A 22,377-nucleotide genomic window follows, 5' to 3' on the forward strand; every position below is an offset into this window, starting at 1 on the left:
GCTGTCTGTAGCTAACAAATTACTGCAGGACTTTACAAAAATTAAGAGGAGGATATTTATCCCTTTTGAGCTTATTTTATCATTCCATTAGATCATGATGGATCTGTGATTTAATTTTATTTATTTTAATAGCTTTGGTTAACAAAAATCTCTCAATTTCAACTTCACAATTAACAATTGACTTGGTACCAACCGCTGTTTATGGAATAGCAGTCCACATCTCCGCCATCCCTTTCCTGTAAAAGACTTTGTTAATCTGCTCGTGAAAGATCTGGCTCCAACCATCAGGTTACTTTCCATCACCTTTGACTTCTTGGCTCATGGATACTGTTTCTCTATCTAAACAACCTGTTTCCTTTAATATCTTGAAAACTGTCAACAAATCATTCCTTCACTTTTAATATTCTGGGAAGTATAATTTATGTAACCATCCCTTGGAACTTACCCTTGTACATTCGAGTAAACCTAAGCTCTAATAAATTCAAGATGTGGAGGTGCCAAGTTATAGTCCAACAGGTTTATTTGAAATCACAAGCTTTCGGAGCACTGCTCCTTCAACAGGTGAATTATTGACTTCTTGATTTCATCTGACGAAGGAGCAACATTCCGAAAAGTTGTGATTTCAAATAAACTTGTTGGAACATAACCTGACATTGTGTGGCTTCTGACCTAATATATCCAAGGCCAATATATTAGTAAGCCCACTTTCTTTCCTTGGACAGCAGCAATTCTTGTAAAGAATTGATCTTACACATGTGCAGCTATGGTCAAAGTTGTTACCTTCTTGGAGTGCTGACAAGTTGGATTGTGCTGTCGTACAGCTGAAATGAGAAGCCTGGTCAGAACTTCAATGTCATAACAACTTCTGTAGCTATCAGGTAAGAGGTCAGGTATTAGGCTGTACCATTAATTCTCTGCAAATTCATATCTGTTGTATGACTCCTTCTTCACCCTGACCTGCAACTCGAATTCCGATCCTTAAGATTCTGTCCTCCCTTTGTGATATTCAGCTTTAAACGTTCCCATCATTTGGACTTCTTTATAATTTTCACTGCCTTTCATCGTAGAACAAGCTGAAGTTTCTTTGGGAATTGTGTATTGTTAAGCAAATAAGGTCTGACATGAAAACTGCAACTTGAGAATGTGGCAGACCTTGAAACAATGCAAATTGGAATGAAGCTTTTGCACATGAAGACAAAATTTGGTCTCCTTGTTTTTCTCCTTGGAAAAACACTTCTCAATTCTTTTAATACAATGGGACACCAAAAATTATTCAACCAATTTATTTGTGAAACATAACTCCTTATAAATTTGGCATGAGAATACAGCCAGACAAAAATAGAGAAAGAGGCAAGAATGACATGTTTGATCACCATACCACAAATATCTCTCTCCTGAGTTCAGGTGGATTTTATGACAGAGCCTATATTTCTTTGAGGGAGCAACAATTCTGACAGAGGTATGAACATGTTTGGTATTTGTCCAGACAGCATCTGTAACCATCAGACATGTGAGGAGAATTAAATCTATCAATGACATCATGGCTGATCGGAGAAAACTCAACTCCACTTTCCTGCCTTTCCCCAGAACCCCTGATTCCGTAACTGATTAAAAATCCATCTCAGCCTGGAATATATGTAATGAACCAGCCCCTACAGCCTCTGTGGTAAAGAATTCCACCATTTTCTGAGAGGAAAAATTCCTCCTCAACTCTAATTAAATGTGCAACACTTATTGCAAGATCGTGCACTCCATTCCTAGATTATCCCATAAGGGGAAACAATCTTCCCACATCGACTGTCTCATGTGCTGTAAGAATATTCCAATAAAATCACCTCTAATTCTTCTCAGCTTCCATTACTTCAGTCTGAAATTATTCAACCTCTCCTCAGAAGGTAGTCTCTCCATATTTGAGATCAATCGAGCGAAAGCTAGCTTTATGTGTTTTATACACAGGAGCTATCAAATCCCTCAGTGCTCCAGCTTTCTGCAGTCTTTGTCAACTTAAATAATATTCAGCTCCTCTATTCTTTCTGTCAATTGCATAACTTCACACTTCCTCGCATTATGTTCCATTTGACATGCTGTTGTCAACTCACTTTTGTTTCATTCCTTTACGGGATGTGGATGCCATTGGCTTGAGCTGAATTTACTGCCCATCCCTACTTGCCCAGAGGTAAATTGTAAATTATTAAGGGCAATTAATTAATCACGTGCAGGTCAGGTTAGGCAAGGAAGGCAGATTTCCCTCATTATATGACATTTGTGAACCAGATGGGTTTTTACAACAATCTACAATGGTCATCATTAGATCCTTATTTCCAGATTTTTACTGCATTCTAATTCCATGATCTGCCATGATAATATTCAAATCCAGACTCCCACAACAACATTATCTGAGATGAATAACTTGGCAATAACTAGGATGTCAGCTTCTCTGTCTATATCCCTCTGCAAACTCATCCTCACCATGTACCTTCCCACCCCAACTGTTTTGCGTCATCCACAAACCTGACTATTGCACATTCACATTCTTCAGCCAAGTAATTAATATAAGTTGTAAATAATTGTGGCCCCAGCACATATCCATTGATTACAGATTGCCATCCTGAAAATGTTCCACTTATCTCAAGTCTCTGTCTTTTATTTGTTAGCCAATCCTCTATCAATGTTTTAATAGACTTCCTCCAAAACCATGGGCTCTTCCCTGAACCCCAATGGAGAATGGAAAAGTGCATTTTGAGGATGAAACAAGTTATGATACATTATGAAAGAGCGCAAATCACGACACTATGTGAAATGAGACTGCATGTGCCCTTTTGAATTGAGAAGAAATGTGATTATGTGCATGAGATGCATGAAATTCTTTATTTATCAGACAATATATTTAGTACAGTGAAATTCAATCATATTGTTTCATGTTATAATCAATTATCATTCAGTATTAAAGCCCATTTCCTATCTAGCTAGCTGAAGTTAATCCCATTTTAAGCCACGCTAAATTTCTAGGTTAAAGTACTTCAGCTCACCACAATCAACCAGGATTTAATATGCACATTCAAACTGCTTTGTACTTAATCCAGTCTCAGCAACTCTAATAAAATATTAACATGTGAATAGTCTTGATACTAAATTACTTCCTTTGAATTCCTCACTCCAGTTTATTTCATTTTAATAGCTTTTGCCTTTGCCACTCACTTTATTTCTTGGTAGTAACTTGTTGTTGCTATTTTATTTCAAAACCTGTCACAATTTCACTTGTTCTTATGAATCTTTTTGATTTATCCCTATTCCAAAGCGAAGTCTAGTCCTCACAATTGCATTCTGATATATTTAAGTGGATGATTCAATAGTATAAAATGTACCTGCTCCAGCATATAAATCTTGTTCAACAGAAAAATTACATCAAAACAAAAGATAAAAAGGGATTTTTAAAAAAATTGACAATTGTGTTTTTCAGTAAAATTTATGACACTGATTTCATCCAATCAAAACCTTCCCCTGCACTGGTTCATAATCTTTCAAAAGACATTGTAATGTTTATGTTTAGTCACAGTTCCATATTCAACTTAAAATATGGCCACCATTTGTGATAACTACGGTTGTGCACTGGAAATTGCTTCACTTTTCATGATCTTTTAATCTACATATGTTTAGAATCCAGGTTAACGCAGTGTTATGAAAGTTCAAGCTAGAAGCCACCAGTTTAACAACTACCATTAGAGAAATGAAGCCAATATGTATTTTAGAAACCTGTTACTTCCCATCATGTACCTACACACAAATCTGGATCATCAATAAGTTGGTTATTTTAATGGACCACAAACTGTTTGTTTCCTGCTGGTATCAGTCACTATAGACAACATCCCGAATTAACAATGAAAACTAATTGATAGATATCTGTATTTTCTTCTCTGAGCCATGAATCCTCTTCATCTCTAAAGGTAAAATACTGTACATTTTTTTAATGGTACATTGTGCATTTTAATATTTACAACATTGTTAAATTGTTAATCCAGCTTTTGCTGACATTGAATCATTAGTCAATGTACCAACATAGAAATTGGTTTGGATCAATTTTTATAGAGCAATGATTTATCTTATAATTCTCCACTATTTTGTTAAAAAGATGTACATTTCTTCTTATGTCAATTTATAAAAAGCAAAAAAATGCGCTACAACATGTTGTATTTTTTCTTGAAATTTTTGGTTGGTTCACTAATTCACATGCGGTCTTAACTCTTTGTCTGTTCACTTGACAGTTGTTTGTTAATGTTGAGCACATAGTTCCAATCATGTAGCTCCAATTTCTTTAACTGATTAAATATTTCGACAAGCACCAAAGACCTGAAGGCGTCTTTTTCAAAAGGAGCAATGTCTGATGATGATTTCGCTGTCATTTGAGGTGATGACACTTTTTATTTTTTGCCTTGCTTCTTCGAAAATTTCAAAAATTGATCATATAATTAAAGTTCAATGTGCTGAGATGCCTCACCACAGTTTAGTATCTCCATAAATGTTGCGTGGAACAGACATGAGTTTTTCATCACAAGTCACTTTTGCATCATGTAAGGTGCTATACCAGACCATTCCTGTGGGTCTGGTTTCGTCCATTTGACAGATGAAATACAGCACTGAGTCTATGTGGCTCTGAATATAGGCACTGTGTAGTAACGATGCACAGCGGTCACTCACACTCTCAAGTCGCTTTAGAATGAGGTGAGCTTTCCTAAGGGATAAAAACAAAATAGGGATGGAATAGAGAGAGAGAGAGAGAAGAAACAGAACAAAATTATTTTGTGATCACTTCAAAACAAAGATATAATGCAAATATTTTTCAACATTTCTCCATTGAATTCATATTTTGTAATTATTCGAGGAGCACAAAATAGATTTGGATGAAAATTGAGTCATCATCTCCGTATTCTCGGAAACCAACAATATTTGCTTTCAAATACAACAAATTTCTGATGGGTTTGACATCCCATCTGAAAGGTTTGTAAGTAAGTAACGTTACTGAGCACATTAGTGCCTCTCCTTTCACTTCTGCAATAGTGTGAAGGTATCTGCCCTAATCTTGACTGAAGTAAATCTTGAACTGGTTGCTGAGTGAGTGGCAATAGTTCATGTACCCACATTGACAAATCCTTTTCATCAATTTGATGGGCATTACTGCCTAATAAAGACAAAATAAGACTGGAAACCAAAATTTACTTCTCTCTGTCTTATGATAATCACGTTTCAAGTTCTAATATGATTGAGGACTTCATGAACATCTCCTCATCAAAGTACTTTTAAACATGAGCTTGGTGTGATAAAGGTAGATTCGGTTGGGTTTTACAACTAGCACCAGCTTGTACTGAAATGTGACTGCAAATAATTCCTTTGTAAAGTGCAGAAAGAGTTCATCCTACAAAACATGAGTCAACCAATGAAAGGGTAACTTCCACATAAGGAAATTATCTGGTTTTCCTAGGTTATTTATACATTGTGCATAAACATGTCACACACTCAGCGCCTTTTCTTCAAATAAAAGGAGAAGTTGTGTGTTTCTGGGAACGACTATAATATTTTCTTTTCTCAAATGCAGTAGGAGTTTTCAGAATAGTTTGCAAGTTATTGGATAACTGGACACCAAAACCTGGACAGACAGTAGAGAAAGACTGTCACTAAGTATATTGGTCTTGGGTTTATTTACCATGAGATAATCCAAAGCAGCCTAAGCATCAATGGCATTTGTTGAAAACAACATTTTAAGGGTCTTATGGCAAATTCCACGCAAAAGCTTTATGACACCATTGGGGAGCTCAGTGGCAGGGGTTACCAAACCCAGCCGCATGAGGGAGCTAAACATCCGCAGTCATTGGTCGAAAGGTTTCAGGGATCAAGTCATTTCAACATCTGTTAATTGATGACCCTACCTTCTCCCTGCCAATTCCTTGTGTGATGCTGTCAGCAGCCATTAGCTAAGCAATTATTAAAAATGAAATAAAATAATTGAAAGAAAAATATATGGTAAGGTTAGTCAGATTTTCCACGAAACAAATTTGCTCCTGCCTCACACAGATAACTATAATTATTCCATAATAATACGTAAGTATTGCAAATCTGACCAGACAGTGATATTTTCCTAAAAAAACTTACATAAAGTATGACTACAATGTGAAAGTTACATGAATATACAATGATTCAATATTGTTTGAGAAAAGTAAAAAAAAGATTTAAAATTAACCTACTTCAAGCATTATTAAGTGATTAAATTCTACTTCCACTGGGTAATCCAGTACTAAAGCAAATTCTCAGCATTCCCCACAGAACAGTACCCATATTTACTGAGAATGACAAAAGTTTTCAAGAGGTGTTGGAGAGGTCTTTACACTTCCAATATTGACACCTTTAATATTGGATGAGCATTTAAAGATCCACTACCTATTAATGAGGATTGTGCATTTAAAGTGCCATTGACTTGCTACATTAACTGCCCAGGACCAAAAGAAAGTTGTGAACACAGCCCAGCCCATTACACAAGCCAGTGTTCCATCTCTTGACTTCACCTACACTTCTCGACACCTCGAAAAGGCAGCCAACAGCAAAACCCCTCCCATCCCAGTTATAATCTCTTCCGTCAGGCAGAAGATATAAAATTTTAAACACACGTGCCAACAAGTTCAAGATTTGGAGACGCCGGTGTTGGACTGGAGTGTACTAAGGTAAAAATCACACAACACCAGATTATAGTCCAACAGATTTATTTGGAAGCACTGACGTTCAGAGCACTGCTCCTTCATCAGGTGATTGAGCAGCGCTCTGAAAGCTAGTGCTTCCAAATAAACCTGTTGCACTATAATCTGGTGTTGTGTGATTTTAAACAAGTTCAAAACAGCTTTTTCCCCTCTGTTATTAGACTTCTGAATGGAACTCTCAAATTTCAAACCTAATGTTGATCTTGCTTTTGTGTACCTCCTTTCAAGCCTTTACTTTGTATTCCTCATTCTGTTCAATCACCTTATGATCTTTGTATGTTTTAACCCGTCTGTACTACAATGCAAAACAAAACTTTTCACTGTACTTAGGTAAATATAATAATATTAAATCAAATTGAATTAATCAATTTTCCTGACCATTGATTACATAGAAAGGAAAACAAAATGTGGTGTTTAACAAGTGGTCAATCTGATCGCACCAGTAATGCACAACTGAGAAAATATTGCTCATAATTTGCACCTAAGAAATAGCAATTATGATGCCCAGCGCTAACAACATAAATATTTCTCACACAAGTAGGAATATTTCAAATACTTCAATCATCAAAACAAAATGCTTCTTAGAACCAGGTTATAGTGTAATTTCTTACACTGTAGGGCATAAGTCATTTACTGCGTATGAATTATTGGAAGTGTTTTAATGGTTAGATTGTTGAAGTATCATAGCTTGGGATGACAGTTGAAATTTTTAAAATGTATTCATTGGCATTGCTGGCTGGCCATCCCTAGTTTGCCTTGAGAAGGTGGTGATGTATTGCTTTCTGAACTGCTGTTGATCCACAATGTGCTTAGAAATGGAATTCCAGGATTGTGATCCACCAACAGTGAAGGAATAGCGATATATTTCCAAGTCAAGATAGTGAATGGCTTGGAGGGGAACTTGCAGGTCATGGTGTTCCTGTGTATCTGCTGCGCTTGTCCTTCTAGTTGGAAACGGTAGTAGGTTTGGAAGGTGGTGTCCAAGGATATTTAGTGAATTCACTTTCAAAGGGTTCCCTCATCCAGGTTACAGTTCATGACACTTTTAAGGCTGGTAACTCCAGCTACTCCATGAAAATTACAGACAACAAGGACAATCCTATATCCCAATTGTTAATAGCTAGCTTGGGAATCTTGTATATTTAAAAGGCTCGCCTGAAAATTGAAATGGGGTCAGAAACTCTGGAATTAGCTCCCAGCTAAAACTATCACACCCTCCATGAAAATTCAGGCCATAATTCATTTCAGTTATTATCTCATTGGATGATAGGCTCAAGGTTCTCAATGTTATATTCTTGTTCCTATTCACCAACACATTGCTAAACACTGATTAACACAAACACATTGCGCAAACCAGTTCCCTAAAAACATCCTTGCATTTTTTACTCAAAGGCTGTCTTTTTTTATTTAATATGAACTGTGCTTTTAGTTTTTAAATCCTTATTGAGAATCTTTCCATTTAAGAGTTTAAATAATTAATTTTAACAACAATGCTGCTGAAGATATTTTAGACCAAGCATGTTATGTGATCCTTCGATACAAAAATCAGTCACATCCAAGGTTAAATAATAAATGGTACAGTCCTCAATGAGAAAGAAAGTCGTCAAATCGTGGTACTTTTACTAGGAAAACAATCTACTTTATCGCAGTAACAGTCCCAGGTGACATCATCACATTGTGTGCAGATCAAACACATTTTCCTAAATGGAGTGGCAGTAAATTTTCCATTCACTGCTTGAGCAGCAAAGTACTGGAGCACATAGTTGCAACGTATAACCTACATGGTTTTCAATTCCATATTGGAATTTGACCTCTCAATTGATGGAAGATAAAAATGCCTCATTGTCCCTTCAGAGACAAAAGAAACAGAAGCATTTTTTTGAGGAATATCACTTTTTAAAAAATTCAGCCATTGTATAGAAGGAGAGACTGTTCAGAATCATTGATCAGAACTGTTTTGCTACAACCATTATATTGCAAGGATAATTCAAACAGACTTTCAAAGCACAGTGAGGACAGGAAGAACAATACTAATTCTGGACTAACTAAGACAATGTGATTTGTACTTGGAAGCTAACAGTCAGCCACAAAAATTCCAAACAAGCCACATTAACCAATGAAAGGGTCATTAAATGTTTTGACCTGTTCACTGAACTGAGTGAAAGTATTTAAATCAATTGGATGCTTCACAGGATATAACAAAGTAGGCAAGCTAATCCCCATAATCAGAAAAGAGTTGAAGTTTGATGAGTTACAGCTGTAAAAGGTGCCACAGAGAAATAGTTTACCATTAGATTATAAATCATTCTTTTGTCTACTTGAGTTGTTAGATGGTAGACTTTCTGTGATAAATACATACAATGATATTTGAGCTCCAATGCTAGAGCATCAGACTTTTAATCTACAGGTCCAAGGTTCAAGGTATTGTCTGGGTTTTTGGCGCAAACTGTTCAAGATGGGTTCTTGAGTGTAGTGCTAGTGTCCTTACCACTGGCCCAGTAGATCTGTGTTCAAGTACCACTTGTTCCAGATGTGTATCATAACATTCCTGAAGAGGTTGATTTTTTGAAAAAAAAACATCTATACTGTGACTTTTGTTGTCACTGTTAGATTTTTCATTTGTTTTTCTTTGGTTCTGATAATTAAATGAAACATTCCAGAGGATACAAAGCTTCTATTTCACTTGCTTAAGTTGCTAGTAAGTTCACATCTAGATTTCAAGAGAAAAGTAAAATACTCTTGAACGAAGTGACTGATATCAAAATACGAACTCTGAAATAATCTTGTGTAAGAAAGTTTCAAATGTTCTCGAGCAGTCACAATGCATAAATGTGGAGTGAGGCCAACTCTGGGCAAATGAATAAACACCATCTGTAAACTGTAACATTGTAATCAAAACGAAGGAGTTAAATAAGAAAGGAAACTGGCAAATGCTTCTTTTTCACACAATTAAGTAAAGTCAATAACGTGATGAGTTACTGAGTAGGAAAGGAAAATGGCTGGGCAATTTTAGAGCAAAATCTTTCTAAAGCAAGACAACTGCATTGATAAAGATTTGGTTAATTCAAGGTGGAAAACACAACTTTCACTCATAATAATTCCCTGAGGACAGCACAGATGGAAATATTTGTAGAACTAATTCAAGTATATTCCAGAGGAGATTGTGCAAATTCCATGCAGAGGTCCATAAGGGATTGAACATTCAAAGTAAGAGCAAATTTTCAAAATATGAATTTAAATCAGCGGAAATGTTTAAAGAGGAGATTTTCAATAGCTCCATCAGATACTAAAGAGGCCTGCAAAGTTACAAGTCTGCAGACAGCAGCTTCCATCTTGAGGTGCATTGCCACTGCCTAAAAAACATCACCCTCTCCCCCAACAGGACAGTGGTAACCACTGGCTCTCTCGTCTTCAGAGCCCAATCTGCCTCCCTTAGCTAGTTGGACTCTCATACGTGGCCTCAATCTTAATTGGTCCCCTCCTCAATCATCTCTTCTGTGGACCCACCATAGCCCTTCCAGGTTCTAGACTCCGAATTCAGTCTGGCATCAAGATTGGCAGCCTGGAATTAAAAGCCAACCCATCAATTATACTTCCGATGCCCCACATATATCAATGGCAACTCCCAACCTCTTTCTTTCCAAGACCAAATCCTGGAATTCACTGGCACATACCAGCCTGCAAGCTCCAATGATACAAAGATCTCCAGCACCACATTCTCATGATTTGGGGGAGCAGAAAATATGGCCTTGTTTTCCAAAGTCAGCAGGAACAAATAGTAAAGTAAACAATATTTTGAGGCAAAATGAAACCCCCAACGTCAGTGGGAAATCAAAGAAAGATGAAAAAACCCACGTCAAAGCAAGTGTTATCGAAACTATCCTGCCTGCACGTCTGTTGCACCCTTTGCCCTTTGCCAGTCTTTACTGACGTGCTGATGTTATGCTAGTATGACCCTGGTGAGAATGATGCAACTACCACATTTTCTGCTTTATCTAACAAAGCTTTCCATTTGCATTGTTTAAATATGTTCCAATCAACTTGTTCAGAGATCTTATCATAAACCTCTGGAGCAGGTGGGATTTGAAACTGAAATGTCTAGCTCAGAGGTAAGGACACTACCACTTCACTTCAAGAGCTCTATACTTATTATTGTTTATGGGAGCACACTGTACAAATTAGCTGCCATATTAACTCCATTAAAGTAGTTAGTACAATTCAAAAAAGCAGCTACTTTAGTGTCTGTAGTGTTTCTGGGTTGTGAAAAACATCTCATAAATGCAAATTTGTTTTTAAGCGGTCAGACAAAAATATGTTGCCAAAATATGTGAGGTGGTTCTGACTTCTTTTCTGAATGGAATCAATGTTAGGTTTTAGAATTTTATATTGTTCTGATAGTATCATAACCTTTATTCACATTAAACTTTATTCACATTCACATGCTCTTCTACAAAGTACAGACATGTAAAACCTAACATGACTGCAATTCATACCATAAACAACACTTCAGTTGCAAAGGGTAAGATTTACCCATAGCAGCATGTTCATCTGTTGCTGCTTGCATCCAAAGACCTATTCTTTGGAAAGTAATTACAGTTTATCATACTAAAACATAATTCATTGTGAGCAGAAAACCCTGGCAAAACAGCATGCTGTGCATGAATCTGGCTTTCACCCGGGTCACAAATTGCACTCAAAGAATTGACAGATATGAAGACCAATTTACTTTTGCAGGGAATTTAGTGGGAATGCTTGTTACCTACACTTGATGGGATTCAGCAAAGTTTGACTATAATAAAATTAATATTAAACAACACAGACTACTTGAACAAGGATAAAGGGCTGGATGGAATAAGTATATTGAAAATAGGGTTGAAGTTGGGCAGCAGAGGCTCAATTCTTTTTGGTAGCTCTTTAATTACTGAGTTAACAATCAAGGACTGGAAAATAGGAAATATTGCTCAAATTTTAAAAAGAGTCAGAAATCTAATTATTGGAATTATAGACTCATCAGCTTGGTATCAATAGGAAGAAACCAGATACTGATTTGCAAAATGATGTATTTGGGCACATTTTCGAATAAACACACCATTGGGGAGACTGAATGCCTACTTGCAGAGGGCTTCAGAGAACATCTCCATGACACCCGCACCAACCAACCCCACCGCTCCGTGGCCGAACACTTCAACTTCCCCTCCCACTCTGCCAAGGACGTGCAGGCCCTGGGCCTCCTCCATTGCCACATCCTAACCTCCCGATGCCTGGAGGAAGAATGCCTCATCTGCCACCTTGGGAACCTCCAAGCTCACGGAACCAATGTGGACTTCACCAGTTTCCTCATTTCCCCTCTCCCCACCGTATCCCAGTTCCAACCTTCCAACTCAGCACCACCCTCATGACCTGTCTTACCTGTCCATCTTCCTTCCCACTAATCCGCTCCACCTTCCTCTCTGACCTGTCACCATTACCCCAACCTTCATCTACCTATTGACTCTCAGCTACCTCCCCTCCAGCCCCAACCCCTCCCATTTATCTCTCCACCCTCTTGGCTCACAAGCCTCATTCCTGATGATGGGCTCTTGCCCGAAACGTCGATTCTCCTGCTCCTTGGATGTTGCCTGAGCTGCTGTGCTTTTCCAACACCACACTCTCAACACCAGTTCAAGTCAACACAACTTGTGAAAAATGGGATAAACCAAACACAAATCTTTACCAAACATATCAGTGGTGCTACATTTCTCAAGAAAACATAAATGATGACCTGATGCCATTACTGTTCCTGGAGTCTAAATGCAATTGCAATGTGCAGAAGCTTTTTAACATCAGTACATAACTTCTTGGTCTCTGTTGCCACTGAATTATACGTGCTTTTACAGAACAACTACTATTAATGTATTCCCTTTCACTGAGCAAATGGATGGAGGCACCATAAGGGAGATTTCCTTTCTGAGCTCACAAATATTTTTGGATGAAATGTATACAAGAAGCAGATTGCATAAAATCCGGGGTACAATTTATGATAAGAACTTGGCAGGAAAACACAAGCTGCCCTGCAAATCTTAATATACAATGGAAATACAGCCTCAAGTAATCTGATCGTACAGCTTTTCAAATGACAAGAATTGCCATTAAAAACTGTCAAGGTAATTATATTCATAATGCACATATTGTTAAGAGCAAAGTATTGTGCTATTCAAAGATATGCTACCAATTATTCTCTCCAAGAATCTCTTATTGCATTCCATGATCAAGACACCATAATGGCTGTACCTTTCTTCCACCATATTCTGCCTCAATCATGTGCTCATCTTGCTCCACACTGCTGTCCAAGTTTTACTGTAGAACACATTGTTATAGCCAAGTTAGAAGAACTTGAATTTAGTCACTAAAGCACAAAGGTAGTAAAAATGTTATTTTTACATTCAATTTCTACTATGTTTTGCTTAACTATTCAACATTGCCCATAAAAGGCTACTTATAAAATAAAAAATCCATGGATCTGTTATGTTCAAAGACAGAATTTTTGACCTTCTCTCTGTGTAGCTTATGTTTCTCCCTGGCCATATGTTTTTTAGTCCTTTCCTTGCTCATTGATCTCAGATGACTTAGCACTGCAGTTGCTGCTGTTAACTGCTGCTTGACTGTTTTCTTAGAGAATTCACCATTTAGGTTTTCAGTTCACCTGGCTTAAATAGAAAGAGAGACAAAGTCTCAGCATTTGTGCTGCAGAATAGTAGCAGTAGGTACAGGTGGAGTGGAGTGATTTTTTAGTTCTGATCTAGATTACATGGACATGATTGACCCTGCTCGGTCAGCTCTCAACCACATGATATTTGCAAGGATGAATATCCCATGAAAATTAAATTAGAAAGTTTAACCATCTGTTTAGCAAGTTGTTGGTAGTGGTGCCTTTCAGCCTCATTGGTTGGGATAGTCAGGTTGGGCAAGAAGAATGTGTGCCCATATTGAGGCCTGCTCAAACATTGAGCAGTATCAAAATGTAACCATTATAAGAGCAAAGTCTCATTATTTCAATGTTGGATGTTCTAAAAATGAAAACTTTAGGGCAAAAATGTTTTTTCTCTCTCGCAAACCACTCTCTTTATCCCCTCCCTTTATTTCACTTCCTCTACCTGATTGAATGCTGAATTTACCCAATGGGACTTATCTGGTTCTGATGGGAAAACACTTCAGAGTCAAACAATCTGTTGCCCTTGCCTGGTCTGGTCCACTCCTGACTCCAGATACATAGCAATGTAGTTGATTCTTAACTACTGTCTCAAATGGCCTGGTAAGCAAGTCAGCTTCAAAGGCTCTTCGGGATTGGCAGTAAATGCTGGCCTTGACAGTGATGTTCACATCTCAACAACGAATAATTTTAAAAATGCTCTAATTTCTAATTCCTTATCTTGCCTTGATGCTGTTAATTTCTATATTTCTTAATCACAATGTTTAAGGACTCACACAGATTTCTCCAGCTCCCAGGTGTCTTGCTTCCATCACTACAACACTACCAACACATGTTTTCAGCAATTCGTGATGCAAAAGTTTTGTTAAGATTAAATCCAAGGATGAGTCTAATTATCAGCCTGCACCATTGACTAAGCTCCTACAGCATATTATGGATGCTAGAGTCATAGAGTCAAAGAGATGTACAGCATGGAAACAGACCCTTCAGTACAACCCATCCATGCCAACCAGATATCCCAACTCAATCTATTCTCATCTGCCAGCACCCGGCCCATATCCCTCCAAACCCTTCCTATTCATATACCCATCCAAATGCCTCTTAAATGTTGCAATTGTACCAGCCTCCACCACATCCTCTGGCAGTTCTTTCCATACAGGTACCACCCTCTGCGTGAAAAAGTTGCCCCTTCGGTCTCTTTTATATCTTTCCCCTCTCACCCTAAACCTATGCTCTCTCGTGCTGGACTCCCCAGGGAAAAGACTTTGTCTACTTATCCTATCCATGCCCCTCATAATTTTGTAAACCTCTATAAGGTCACCCCTCAGCCTCCGACGCTCCAGTGAAAACAGCCCCAGCCTGTTCAGCCTCTCCCTGTAGCTCAGATCCTCCAACCGTGGCAACATCCTTGTAAACCTTTTCTGAACCCTTTCAAGTTTCACAACATCTTTCCGATAGGAAGGAGATCAGAATCGCACACAATATTCCAACAGTGGTCTAACCAATGTCCTGTACAGCCGCAACATGATCTCCCAACTCCGGTACACAATACTCTGACCAATAAAGGAAAGCATACCAAAAGCCTTCTTCACTATCCTATCTACTTGCGACTCCACTTTCAAGGGGCTATGAACCTGCACTCCAGGGTCTCTTTGTTCAGCAACACTCCCTAGGACCTTACCATTAAGTGTATAAGTCCTGCTAAGATTTGCTTTCCCAAAATGCAGCACCTCGCATTTATCTGAATTAAACTCCATCTGCCACTTCTCAGCCCAGTGGCCCATCTGGTCCAGATCCTGTTGTAATCTGGGGTAACCCTCTTCGCTGTCCACTACACCTCCAATTTTGGTGTCATCTGCAAACTTACTAACTGTACCTCTTATGCTCACATTCAAATCATTTATGTAAATGACAAAAAGTAGAGGGCCCAGCACCAATCCTTGTGGCACTCCACTAGTCACAGGCCTCCAGTCTGAAAAACAACCCTCTATCACCACCTTCTGTCTTCTACCTTTGAGCCAGTTCTGTATCCAAATAGCTAGTTCTCCCTGTATTCCATGAGATCTAACCTTGCTAATCAGTCTCCCTTGGGGAACCTTACTAAAGTCTATATAGATCACATCTACTGCTCTGCCCTCATCAATCTTCTTTGTTACTTCTTCAAAAACCTCAATCAAATTTGTGAGACATGATTTCCCACGCACAAAGCCATGTTGACTATCACGAAACAGTCCTTGCCTTTCCAAATACATGTACATCCTGTCCCTCAGGATTCCCTCCAACAACTTGCCCACCACCGAGGTCAGGCTCACCGGTCTATAGTTCCCTGGCTTGCCTTTACCGCCCTTCTTAAACAGAGGCACCACGTTTGCAAACCTCCGTCTTCCGGCACCTCACCTGTGACTATCGATGATACAAATATCTCAGCAAGAGGCCCAGCAATCACTTCTCTAGCTTCCCACAGAGTTCACGGGTACACCTGATCAGATCCTGGGGATTTATCCACCTTTAACCGTTTCAAGACATCCAGCACTTCCTCCTCTGTAATCTGGACATTTTGCAAGATGTCACCATCTATTTCCCTACAGTCTATATCTTCCATATCCTTTTCCAAAGTAAATACTGATGCAAAATATTCATTTAGTATCTCCCCCATTTTCTGTGACTCCACACAAAGGCCACCTTCCTGATCTTTGAGGGGCTCTATTCTCTCCCTAGTTACCCTTTTGTCCTTAATGTATTTGTAAAAACTCTTTGGATTCTCCTTAATTCTATTTGCCAATGCTATCTCATATCCCCATTTTGCCCTCCTGATTTCCCTTTTAAGTATACTCCAACTTTCTTTATACTCTTCTAGGGATTCACTCGATCTATCCTGTCTATACCTGACATATGCTTCCTTCTTTTTCTTAACCAAACCCTCAATTTCTTTAGTCATCCAACATTCCCTATACCTACCAGCCTTTCCTTTCACCCTGACAGGAATATACTTTCTCTGGATTCTTGTTATCTCATTTCTGAAGGCTTCCCATTTTCCAGCCATCCCTTTTACCTGCAAACATCTGCCTCCAATCAGCTTTCAAAAGTTCTTGAGTAATAGCATCAAAATTGGCCTTTCTCCAATTTAGAACTTCAACTTTTAGATCTGGTCTATCCTTTTCCATCACTACTTTAAAACAAATAGAATTATGGTCGCTGGCCCCAAAGTGCTCCCCGACTGACACCTCAGTCACCTGCCCTGCCTTATTTCCCAAGAGTAGGTCAAGTTTTGCACCTTCTCTAGTAGGTACATCCACATACTGAATAAGAAAATTGTCTTGTATACCCTTAAGAAATTCCTCTCCATCTCAACCTTTAACATTATGGCAGTCCCAGTCGATGTTTGGAAAGTTAAAATCCCCTACCATAACTACCCTATTATTCTTACAGATAGCTGAGATCTCCTTACAAGTTTGTTTCTCAATTTCCCTCTGACTATTGGCGGGTCTATAATACAATCCCAATAAGGTGATCATCCCTTTCTTATTTCTCAGTTACTTTTATATCATTGTATTACTTTTACAAGTGTACCAATAGCAGTTTTGAACTTTTGTATTTCTACATCGAGTCAGAGATGTATAGCATGGAAAAAGACCACTCGGTCCATCTTGTCCATGCTGACCAGATATCCTAAATTAATCATGCTCCATTTGCCGGCACTTGGCCCAGGTCCCCCCAAACCCTTCCTATTCATGTGTCAAACCAGATGCCTTTTAAATTTTGTAATTGTACCAGCTTCCAAACGAGGCTGTAATTTGAGCCATGAACTGATAATCCTTCAGTGTCGACTGCACTGATAAAATGTGAGCTTTAAATTGGAATTTAATAAGACCATTTTTCAAATTTGCTCTTATTTTGTTTCAGCACATTTCAGTTTTCACTGACAATACAAGGATGTTGGGCACTTCTAAGATACTAAATAAGTCAGTTAGATTGATACTTGGAATTGCAAGGTTCAGTAATACATTGTCATGGAATGGTTTGACAAAATGTCCTTGGTCAAAAGATTTTTCCAGGAGCAACCATGGTATGTCATCTACCTCAACATCACTTTCCTGCCTGCTACCTGCTTCCTTGGATTCGCTAAGAGACCATCAATTAATCCTGATTCCTGAGGAAGGGCCTTTGCCCGAAACATTGATTTTCCTGCTCCTCAGATGCTGCCTGACCTGCTGTGCTTTTCCAGTGCCACTCTAATCTAGACAACAATTAATTGATCCTAGTCTGGAAGGTACTCAACATTGGCTCATCCAAAAAAACCTTTTGGATAGAGAAATCCAAAGATTCACAACGTTCTGAATGAAGAAATGTCTCCAGCACCATCTTATTTTTGATTTGTTTTGTAATTATCTCTCTGCCATAATTAATCGGTTCGTAGGTCATCCCTTCACTTACTATTCAGCTGTGGACACTTTACTCACTTTTACTCACATTTGATCCCCTGCAAAGACTTGTTATTCAGCCTTACACCAAGGAAATAATCTCCCTGTGTACTCTTCAGAATTTGTACATTTCAATGATATTACTTCTCATCTTTCTAAGCTCCAGAGATCATTCTACTCAGCCCAATTTACTCAGCCTTTCATCATGGGATGACCCTGCTATCGCAGGAATTAATTCATTGTAACTTTGCTGTATCATCTGCAAGTCAAGTGTTCCCTTCCTTGGATATGGAACCACATATTGCACATATTCTTTGTCTGGGTGAAATAGATTCCTGGATATTGGACGGATGGGAAGCTGCAGACTCATAAGGGACTAATTAATTTGGTAATCAATTAATTAATGCTTAAAATAAACCCACAGTAATACATTATAGGCTGGAAGGCTTGTGCACTATATTTTGCATGGTGCCAGGGGCATATTTGTACAGCTGCATTAACTGCCAAGACTATCATGGCAAAGGTCCAAAGACTAACAAGGGAGTGCATCTTTTCACCTCACCAGTTAAACAGAAAGAGTGACAAAGCATGACAGAATTACACATAATTAGCCCTTCTTAATAGAGCACTTCTGTGCAATGAATATATCATAATATTTAATTACAAAGTTGCTTACAATCATGTTTTGCGAACAGGCCAATTTGAGATTTTTGTGAATGGGTTGAACAGTGCAGACTGGTTTATAGCTTTCAAACAAAATACCTCAGATAAAATAGAATGTCTGATAGCTCCTCCTAAGATAGAAGATACCTGATGAATGATATGATTTGCTGGGAGGCAAGGAAACAGGATCAAGTAGATCCATGGTGACATCTAATCTAAGATTTTAGAACAGGAGATCTCTTCATTGTATTCATTGCACAGAAGTGCTCTATTAAGAAGGACTAATTATGTGTAATTCTGTCATGCTCTGCCAATGTGCTTTAAGGATTCTCCACCTTGTGGAATTACAGGGCTGATACCCCAGTGGATTGTTCCTGTTGGTCAGGGAAACAGGCTTCAGTTTTCCAATTGTTTTAATTCCGATGCAGTAATCTACCAACTAGCATTTGCTACCTTAGGGGGCTGGTCAATCAGGGAAAGACCGTTTCAGCATCATGGTTGGTGAAACAGTGAGTCGCACTCTACAGCACAAGCAGAAAATTATTTTTCCACAAGACCATATTTTGTGACAAAGGATGAGCTTCTGGTTTTGAACCTTTATCCGTCAAGTCTCACTTAAAAGCAAACCATCTTTTATAGTTACTGAACACACACTTTCCAGTTTAGATACAAAAGGTGCCACAAAATGTGAGATTACACTTATATTATACATATTATACATGTGATATTATACATAGAACATTACAGCGCAGCACAGGCCCTTCGACCCTCGTTGTTGTGCCGACCTGTCATATCAATCTGAAGCACATCTAACCTACACTATTCCATGTACTTTGATATGCTTGTCCAATGACGACTTAAATGTACTTAAAGTTGGCGAATCTACTACCGTTGCAGCCAAAGCATTCCATACCCTTACTACTCTCTGAGTAAAGAAACTACCTCTGACATCTGTCCTATATCTATCACCTCTCAATTTAAAGCTATGCCCCCTCGTGCTCACTGTCACCAGAACTTGGAAAAAGGCTCTCCCTGTCCACCCTATCTAACCCTATGATTATCTTATATGTCTCTATTAAGTCACCTCTTAACCTTCTTCTCTCTAATGAAAACAGCCTTAAGTCCCTCAGCCTTTCCTTGTAAGACCTTCCCTCCATACCAGGCAACATCCTAGTAAATCTCCTCTGCACCCTTTCCAAAGCTTCCACATCCTTCTTATAATGCCGTGACCAGAATTGTACACAATACTCCAAGTGCGACCGCACCAGAGTTTTGTACAGCTGTAGCATAACCTCATGGTTCCGGAACTCGATCCCTCTATTAATAAAAGCTAAAACACTGTATGCCTTCTTAACAACCCTGTCAACCTGGGTGGCAACATTCAAGGATCTGTGTACATGGACACCGAGATCTCTCTGCTCATCTACACTACAAGAATCTTACCATTAGCCCAGTACTTTGCATTCCGGTTACTCTGACCAAAGTGAATCACCTCACACTTGTCCACAATAAACTCCATTTGCCACCTCTCAGCCCAACTCTGCAGCTTATCTATGTATCAAGGCTTGCTCTCTGTAATCTTTTACAAACCACCCTCCTGCCACTCCTACCTCCCACCTGCCCCTCACGCTCCCTTAAAGAATGATTAGTCTGAGCATTTGTCTCTACTCTTCTTGTAACCTCTTTCTTAAGCCATGGTTAAGAGGCAATTTTTTTTTTTAAAAAGCATATATTGTCAATGAGGTACTTGGCAGCAGTAGAACACTGCACCAAACTGATTGTATTAAAGACTCAGGTTTACCCAATATTAAGCTGAAAGAACTGCCGCTGCTGTAAAACAGAAACAAAACCAGAAATTGCTGGAAATGCTCAGCAGGTCTGGCAGCATCTATGGAAAGAACTCAGAGTTAATGTTGCAGGTGGAGTGATCCTTCCTCAAAACTTTTCCAGCAATTTCTGCTTTGGCTTAGGTTTACCCAATTGGTTTTTAACTGAGTCAGGACTCCCAAACTCTGTCACATTAAGGTGTTACTCCTGTGGGGGTGAGTTAACAGGGTGAGTTATCCGGTGCCATTTCTCTGCACTTTCTTAGGGCAGTTAGGTTTCCATTGGCTGAGTCAGAATATGCTCAGAGCGTCTTCTCTCAATTATACTGACATAGCTCTGGGTGCATTAATCACAATTTCAATATTGCTACAAAGTTTTACCAATGGATGGTATAATAGCAGTTCTAAAGATGAGATTAATGATCCTGATAGTTTATTAACTTCACCTAATGAATGGCTGATCCATACCAGCAAACTTTCAGGGCCAATTCCTTCAACTGACAAGAGAGTTCCTCAGTTAGGAAGAGAAAAGTCAGCAAAGACTTCTGTCCTTGATTAGATCATATTCCCAAATACTATCTATTGACCTTCTGGATCCTAGATCAAAACATTGTGAGGTTTCGTAAAGAACTCCCCACACAATAGAATAACCTGAGAGGTGACATTCACTGTCAATGCTCACACATGACAAAGGCATATTAAATGAGGTTGTATGGAAGGACATGACATGGAAATCTGTTCTCTAGCAAGGGGTTAATCCCAACATGCAGGCAGATCGGGAGAGAGATTGAGTCAAATAAGCTTCAAAGGAGTCCTTCATTTTTATTTTGGTTGAAACACATTTTGAGCTAACTTTAAAACACAACATGTATAAAAATTGGGGAAAATGTAGTCAAATAATATTTACTGCATATATATCTTTCATGGAAGTCTTGTGGCATTGCCAGAAGCTCTGGGTTCAAGTTCCACTCAAGGATAGGAGGACAAGGAAAGTGTATTCCTTTATCCATGTAAAAAGGAAAGAAAGGAAAGAAATCCAGAGCCCTTATCATTCACTATTTGTGGCTCCAGACTACAACTGGCATGTTAAAAAATACATGCTGCTTTAACATTCTGGTCTCATGGAGGGCATGCAGTTGGCTGGATGGTCAGTGTGGGTCAAATTGGTGCCAACAGCACAGGGTTCAATACTTCTGGATTCATAACCTGTCTCCTGCCCACTACCTGTGGCACAATTGGTTGAACTTGTCTTCACGTGGAGAATTCAGAAGTGACAGGGATTGGAATGCAGTGCCTTGGATGAACACTTAAAGTGTCATAACATTCAAAGCTCTGTGCTGAATCTTGAAAAGTAGGACTAGTGCAAGTAGTGTATTTTTAATGGTAGGATTCAAAGGCCTCTACTAAGATTCTGTGATCATACTGAATGTAAAAGTTCTTTCATAAGCTCCTCCTATGTATCCTATGACTGTAAATAAATTAAAGTTAATCTCTTTTTACCTTATCAAAAATTTTATTCAAGTTGTATCATTTTGATCTTGAACAGCTATTTAAGTTTATCTTAATCATTTACTTAGTTACTGCAAAAGTTGTCTTTTGTCCCATCTGCTGGTGGTAGTATTTCTTGCTGTGGTGAAATAAATAGACCTTGCTATAAATAGACTTTGCTTTCAATCAGTGGCAATTGTTTGCATGAATCTCACTGGAAAGCCAATTTCAAGGCTAAACTTGATTGCTTCCTCAACTTCCTCATCGACCCTTCGTCCATCCACTAAGTGGATTCATTCCTCCCATCGACCAACCAGGTTGAACCATCCACCTGTGTTCACCTATCCCCACCTCACCACCGCACCCCTACATCCCTCCTCATTTATCTGCAGCTCCCCTTACACCCATCCCCAGTCCTGAAGAAGGGTTACACCCAAAACTTCTTCACCTCTTGATGCTGCCTGGTTTTTATTTGCCTCTGTTCTCAACTTGTGCCATGCTGAAATCTCCCAAATGAACACTGGGATTCACTTATTGATAAATAGCTT

At 38.8% G+C, this 22,377-nt stretch overlaps 1 protein-coding gene across 3 annotated transcripts in view; it reads right to left on the reverse strand.

Moving 5' to 3' along the window:
* Window positions 1-2,849: 2,849 nt before the first annotated feature.
* The window catches only part of astn2 (astrotactin 2), a 1,590,397-nt gene continuing 1,570,869 nt past the window's right edge, over window positions 2,850-22,377 (reverse strand). For all 3 annotated transcript variants that reach the window (XM_087998521.1, XM_087998520.1, XM_087998522.1), the window contains one exon: window positions 2,850-4,729. In XM_087998521.1, the coding sequence (XP_087854647.1) occupies window positions 4,492-4,729 (238 nt within the window). In that variant the 3' untranslated portion in view covers window positions 2,850-4,491. The remainder of the gene's footprint in view (window positions 4,730-22,377) is intronic.

Source organism: Chiloscyllium plagiosum, unplaced genomic scaffold, assembly GCF_037043375.1.
Source record: "Chiloscyllium plagiosum isolate Xiang-an unplaced genomic scaffold, Cpla_swu_hap1 HiC_scaffold_21, whole genome shotgun sequence".
In the NCBI taxonomy this organism is placed as follows: Eukaryota; Metazoa; Chordata; class Chondrichthyes; order Orectolobiformes; family Hemiscylliidae; genus Chiloscyllium; species Chiloscyllium plagiosum.